This window comes from Carcharhinus amblyrhynchos, unplaced genomic scaffold (genome assembly GCF_965287045.1).
Source record: "Carcharhinus amblyrhynchos unplaced genomic scaffold, sCarAmb.v2.hapA chromosome_1450, whole genome shotgun sequence".
Lineage (NCBI taxonomy): Eukaryota > Metazoa > Chordata > Chondrichthyes > Carcharhiniformes > Carcharhinidae > Carcharhinus > Carcharhinus amblyrhynchos.
This window is the reverse complement of record NW_027651190.1, coordinates 7,501-14,638: the sequence shown is the minus strand read 5'-3', so window position 1 is coordinate 14,638 and position 7,138 is coordinate 7,501. Positions and strand designations below refer to the sequence as shown.

Genomic DNA, 7,138 nt, shown 5'->3' with positions numbered 1-7,138 from the left:
CAAACACTCCCAGGACAGGTACAGCACAGGGTTAGATACAGAGTAAAGATCCCTCTACACTGTCCCCCCATCAAACACTCCCAGGACAGGTACAGCACGGGGTTAGATACAGAGTGTGTCGATCTTTTCTCTCTCCCACAGGCTCAGGTTCCTCTTGCCGCTCCCCTTCGTCCTCTCCCACCCCAGGGCCATCCTGCTCCGCCCCATCCCCTCCCAACTTGGATGGGAACCTGGGAACGAAGGCTACAAGGGGACCAATAAGCCAAGAAAAGAGACCTTACCCTTCCAGGGTGGCATTGGGGTACAGGTAGCAGGTGTAGTAGTCGGACATCCTGGAGTGGGTGTAGAGGAAGATGACATTGTAGACCACCAGCGCCAGGACCAGTAGGATCATCTTGAGTTCAAAGTTCATGCGGAAGAACAGGGAGCAGGCCAGCAGGCCCAGGAGACAGCAGTACATGTAATACTGTGGGGATTTGAAGATTCGTGCGTCAACACTCGAAAGCTCACAACATCAGGGGCCCTGCCGGAGACGCAAGTGACTGGAAGCCTATTCACACTTTGTGGCCCTGCTAGAACTTAGGCCCAGGGTCTCTTTGGAATCCCAGGGGCTATTGGCCTGCTAGAGTTTGGGCTATTGGCCTCGTCAGGCTTCAAGAGGTCTCGGGGGCCTCTTAGGCTTGACATTTGAGGCCCATTCAGACTTCCATGGCTTGGGGGCTGGCTAAAGTTTAGGCTAAGGGCCTATCCAGGCTCCCAGGACCCTTAGGGGCCTACTAGCGTTTAGGCTGAGAACCTTTTTGGACTCCCAGAAGTATTTGTGGCCTGCTAGAGTTTAGGCCAAGGGCCTGTTCTGACTCCCAAGAGCCTTTGTGGCCTGCTAGAGTTTAGGCAGAGGGCCTGTTCTGACTCCCAGGAGCCTTTGTGGCCTGCTAGAGTTTGGACCGAGGGCCTGTTCTGACTCCCAGGAGCCTTTGTGGCCTGCTAGAGTTTGGACCGAGGGCCTGTTCTGACTCCCAGGAGCCTTTGTGGCCTGCTAGAGTTCAGGCCGAGGGCCTGTTCTGACTCCCAGGAGCCTTTGTGGCCTGCTAGAGTTTAGGCCAAGGGCCTGTTCTAACTCCCAGGAGGCTTTGTGTCCTGCTAGAGTTTAGGCCAAGGGCCTGTTCTGATTCCCAGGAGCCTTTGGGGCCGGCTAGAGTTTAGGCCAAGAGCCTGTTCTAACTCCCAGGAGGCTTTGTGTCCTGCTAGAGTTTAGGCCAAGGGCCTGTTCTGACTCCCAGGAGCCTTTGTGGCCGGCTAGAGTTTAGGCCAAGAAAATCCCAGGCAAGAGTGAACCAGAGCAAATGAATTGGGGAATCTGTTCCTGAAGCATTTCCCTCAAACAGGTCGCCATCTGAAAAATAGCCAAGGTGGTGATGTGATGGGCACAAGGTAGAGGCGGGCGGGAAACGGAGGGGGCGGGTGCGGGAGTGAGAGAGTCTCACGCAAGGGGCCTAGTCAAACTCGGCGACAACACTCACAGGGACGACGAAGAGAAACTGGGCGTCAAAGGCCCCCGGGTCCCCGTTGAGCGTCAGGGAGCGATTCCAGCCATCGCACGGAATGGGATCCGTCGGTTCCGGAAGGAAAAACTGGCAACGAGAAATAGAGAGAGAAAAAAGCCAAACAGATGGCTGAGTTGGATTTGGATAGGCCAGTCAATCCGACCGGAATTACAGCCCCCACCCCCGCCCCCCCACCCCCCCGGCTTGCCTCGCACCCGAGGGAGCGGTGTTACAGGCTGGACCCGCCCAATCTGAGGACGTTCCTGGTTTCCCACCACTGCAACATGATCACTCTCCGCCGACCGCTGTACATTCAACCATGGGGGGCGTCGCAGCAAGTCTGGGAGTTGCCAGCAGAGAGAATCTACCCCACTGTCGCTCTTTCTCTCCCTGTCAATCTCTCTCTGTCTCACTCTCTGTGATGCTGTCTCACTCTCTGTGATTCTGTCTCACTCTCTCTCTGTCTCACTCTCTCTCTCTGTCACTCTCTGATTCTGTCTCACTCTCTGCGATTCTGTCTCTCTCCCTCGAATTCTGTCTCTCAAGTATGAGGTTATCCACTTTGGAAGGAATAATAGTAAAATGGACTATTATTTAAAGGGTGAACAATTACAACATGCTACGGTGCAGAGGGACCTGGGGGTCATAAGAACATAAGAAATAGGAGCAGGAGTAGGCCATCTGGCCCTTCGAGCCTGCCCCGCCATTCAATAAGATCATGGCTGATCTGTCGTGGCTCAGTTCCACTTTCCCGCCCTCTCCCCATAACCCTTAATCCCCTCTCTTATCAAAAACCCATCAACCCGCGTCTTAAAAATATTTAGCGAGGCAGCCTCCACCACTTCAACGGGCAGAGAATTCCAGAGATTCACCACCCTTTGAGTGAAGAAGTTCCTCCTCAACTCCGTTCTAAACCGCTCCCCCCTTTATCTTGAGGCTGTGCCCCCTAGTCCTACTGTCTTTTTTGAGCGGGAAGAGTCTCTCCACCTCTATCCTATCCATCCCATTCATCATCTTATACGTCTCAATGAGATCTCCCCTCATTCTTCTAAACTCTAACGAGTACAAGCCTAGTTTATTCAGCCTCTCCTCATAGCTCAACCCCCTCAACTCCGGTATCAGCCTAGTAAACCTCCTCTGCACTCCCTCCAAGGCCAAAATATCCTTGCGCAGGTGCGGCGCCCAAAACTGCACACAGTACTCCAGCTGCGGCCTCACCAATGCCCTATACAGCTGCAGCAAGACCTCCCTACTTTTATATTCAATCCCCCTCGCTATGAAGGCCAGCATCCCATTCGCCTTCCTGAGTGGGGTCCCAGGACCCCACAGGACCCCCAGGACCCCACCCAGGGGTCCCACAAGGGTCCTTGTGCAAAAACCCAGCTTGCAGGTGCAGCAGGTGGTCAGGAAGGCGAATGGGATGCTGGCCTTCATAGCGAGGGGGATTGAATATAAAAGTAGGGAGGTCTTGCTGCAGCTGTATAGGGCATTGGTGAGGCCGCAGCTGGAGTACTGTGTGCAGTTTTGGGCGCCGCACCTGCGCAAAGATATTTTGGCCTTGGAGGGAGTGCAGAGGAGGTTTACTAGGCTGATATCGGAGTTGAGGGGGTTGACCTATGAAGAGAGGCTGAATAGACTGGGCTTGTACTCGTTAGAGTTTAGAAGAATGAGGGGGGATCTTATAGAGATGTATAAGATAATGAAGGGGATGGATAGGGTAGAGGTGGAGAGACTCTTCCCGCTCAGAAAGGACAGTAGGACTAGAGGGCACAGCCTCAAGATAAAGGGGGGGCGGTTTAGAACGGAGTTGAGGAGGAACTTCTTCACTCAAAGGGTGGTGAATCTCTGGAATTCTCTGCCCGTTGAAGTGGTGGAGGCTGCCTCGCTAAATATTTTTAAGACGCGGGTTGATGGGTTTTTGATAAGAGAGGGGATTAAGGGTTATGGGGAGAGGGCGGGAATGTGGAACTGAGCCACGACAGATCAGCCATGATCTTATTGAATGGCGGGGCAGGCTCGAAGGGCTAGATGGCCTACTCCTGCTCCTATTTCTTATGTTCTTATGTTTCTCTCACTGATTCTGTCTCTCTGTGTGTCCTTGTCAAGTTGTTGGAATCATATCTCTGAATTTTTCACCTATGAGATGGAATTATCCAGACATTTTGTAGCTAAAGTGGGGATTTTTTTTAATAAGGAGGTCAGAACTCCACCCTGGAACTGTCCAAGACAACGGCCCAATGATACCTGAGGAAGATCATAGGATCCCTACAGTGCCGAAGAGGCCATTCAGCCCATCGAGCCTGCACTGACTATCTGAGAGAGAATTTCTCCCCCACCCCAGTCCTGCAATCCCATACATTTAACATGGCCAATCCACCTAACCTGCACATCTTTGGACACTAAGGGACAATTTAGCATGGCCAATCCACCTAACCTGCACATCTTTGGACACTAAGGGACAATTTAGCATGGCCAATCCACCTAACCTGCACATCTTTGGACACAAAGGGACAATTTAATATGGCCAATCCACCTAACCTGCACATCTTTGGACACTAAGGGGCAATTTAGCATGGCCAATCCATCTAACCTGCACATCTTTGGACACTAAGGGGCAATTTAGCACGGCCAATCCACCTAACCTGCACATCTTTGGACACTAAGGGACAATTTAGCATGGCCAATCCACCTAACCTGCACATCTTTGGACACTAAGGGGCAATTTAGCATGGCCAATCCACCTAACTTGCACATCTTTGGACACTAAGGGACAATTTAGCATGGCCAATCCACCTAACCTGTGCATCTTTGGACACTAAAGGACAATTTAGCATGGCCAATCCACCTAACCTGTGCATCTTTGGACACTAAAGGACAATTTAGCATGGCCAATCCACCTAACCTGCACATCTTTGGACACTAAGGGACAATTTAGCATGGCCAGTCCACCTAACCCGCACATCTTTGGATTGTTGGAGGAATCCGGAGCATCCGGAGGAAACCCTCACAGACACGAAGAGAAAGTGCAGACTCCACGCAGACAATGACCCAAGGCTGGAATCGAACCTGGGGCTCTGGTGCTGTGAGATCATAGAAACTCTACAGTGCAGAAAGAGGCCCTTCGGCCCATCGAGTCTGCACCGAACACAATCCCACCCAGGCCCTACCCCCATATCCCTACATATTATACCCACTAATCCCTCTAAACCTACACTTCCCTGGACACTAAGGGGCAATTTATTAGCATGGCCAATCAACCTACCCACACACGTCTTTGGACAGTGGGAGGAAACCGGAGCACCCGGAGGAAACCCACGCAGACACGAGGAGAATGTGCAAACTCCACACACAGTCAGTGACCCCGAGGCCGGGAATCGAACCCGGGTCCCCAGAGCTGTGAGGCAGCAGCGCTAGCCCACTGTGCCACCCGGAAGCCTACTCGAAGGCCCGATGGTTCAGGGCTACACCGACACTGGAGGACGATGAGTGGGCCACCTCAAGGGTGGCCCGCTGGTCTGTATCACACGCGCACTCTCGTCCCGCTGCCGCTACCGACCACTCACAAAGTTGAAGAGAGCCATGATTAGCACGAGCAGGATGGTGACGATGGCCAGCGTGACCCTCAGCCACGGCTTGTTGCTGACAGAGGCTGAGATGGAGGAGATCCACTGCAGACCCGTGGGACCTTTCTGGGTGCACTTCTGATGAAGGACAGAGAGAGAAGAACATTAGGTCACAGAACGTAGAACAGTACAGCACACAGGAACAGGCCCTTTGGCCCACATGACGCCAAATTAAACCAATCACTTCCGCCTGCCCTTGGTCATAGAATCCCTACAGTGCAGAAGGAGGCCATTCAGCCCATCGGGTCCATCCCAACCACAATCCCACGCACATCCTATCCCCATATATTTACTGTGCCTCGTCCCCTTGATACTAAGGGGCAATTTAGCACGGCCAATCCACCTAACCTGCACATCTTTGGACACTAAGGGACAATTTAGCATGGCCAATCCACCTAACCTGCACATCTTTGGACACTAAGGGGACAATTTAGCATGGCCAATCCACCTAACCTGCACATCTTTGGACACTAAGGGGACAATTTAGCACGGCCAATCCACCTAACCTGCACATCTTTGGACACTAAGGGACAATTTAGCATGGCCAATCCACCTAACCCGCACATCTTTGGACACTAAGGGACAATTTAGCATGGCCAATCCCCCTAACCTGCACATCTTTGGACACTAAGGGACAATTTAGCATGGCCAATCCACCTAACCTGCACATCTTTGGACACTAAGGGACAATTTAGCATGGCCAATCCACCTAACCTGTACATCTTTGGACACTAAGGGACAATTTAGCATGGCCAATCCAACTAACCTGCACATCTTTGGACACTAAGGGACAATTTAGCATGGCCAATCCACCTAACCTGTACATCTTTGGACACTAAGGGACAATTTAGCATGGCCAATCCACCTAACCTACACATCTTTGGACACTAAGGGACAATTTAGCATGGCCAATCCACTGAACCTGCACATCTTTGGATGCTAATGGGCAATTTAGCATGGCCAATCCACCTAACCTGCACATCTTTGGACACTAAGGGAACAATTTAGCATGGCCAATCCACCTAACTAGCACATCTTTGGACGCTAAGGGACAATTTAGCGTGGCCAATCGACCGAACTAGCACATCTTTGGACACTAAGGGACAATTTAGCATGGCCAATCCACCTAACTAGCACATCTTTGGACACTAAGGGACAATTTAGCATGGCCAATCCACCTAACCTGCACATCTTTGGACACTAAGGGACAATTTAGCATGGCCAATCCACCGAACTAGCACATCTTTGGACACTAAGGGGCAATTTAGCACGGCCAATCCACCTAACCTGCACATCTTTGGACACTCAGGGACAATTTAGCACGGCCAATCCACCTAACCTGCACATCTTTGGACACTAAGGGAACAATTTAGCATGGCCAATCCACTTAACCTGCACATCTTTGGACACTAAGGGGCAATTTAGCACGGCCAATCCACCTAACCTGCACATCTTTGGACACTCAGGGACAATTTAGCACGGCCAATCCACCTAACCTGCACATCTTTGGACACTAAGGGAACAATTTAGCATGGTCAATCCACCTAACCTGCACATCTTTGGACACTAAGGGGACAATTTAGCATGGCCAATCCACCTAACCTGCACATCTTTGGACACTAAGGGGACAATTTAGCATGGCCAATCCACCTAACCTGCACATCTTTAGACACTGAGGGACAATTTAGCATGGCCAATCCACCTAACCTGCACATCTTTGGACACTAAGGGGACAATTTAGCATGGCCAATCCACCTAACCTGTGCATCTTTGGACACTAAGGAGCAATTTAGCACGGCCAATCCACCTAACCTGCACATCTTTGGACACTAAGGGGCAATTTAGCATGGCCAATATACCTAACCTGCACATTTTTGGACTTGTGGGAGGAATCCTGAGCATCCAGAGGGAACCCACGCAGACACGAGGAGAATGTGCCATCTCCACACATACAGCGACCCAAGCCTGGAA

The 7,138-nt window shown here is 51.5% G+C and overlaps 1 protein-coding gene across 1 annotated transcript in view; it reads right to left on the bottom strand.

Annotated features, from left to right (window-relative positions):
* Nucleotides 1–277: 277 nt before the first annotated feature.
* LOC145340807 (adenylate cyclase type 2-like) overlaps nucleotides 278–7,138 on the bottom strand; it is a gene marked incomplete at its 5' end in the record, with an annotated part of 13,025 nt that continues 6,164 nt past the window's right edge. Inside the window, 3 exons of the mRNA XM_080185268.1 lie at nucleotides 278–466; nucleotides 1,521–1,631; nucleotides 5,108–5,245. Coding sequence (XP_080041394.1) covers nucleotides 278–466; nucleotides 1,521–1,631; nucleotides 5,108–5,245 — 438 coding nt within the window. The remainder of the gene's footprint in view (nucleotides 467–1,520; nucleotides 1,632–5,107; nucleotides 5,246–7,138) is intronic.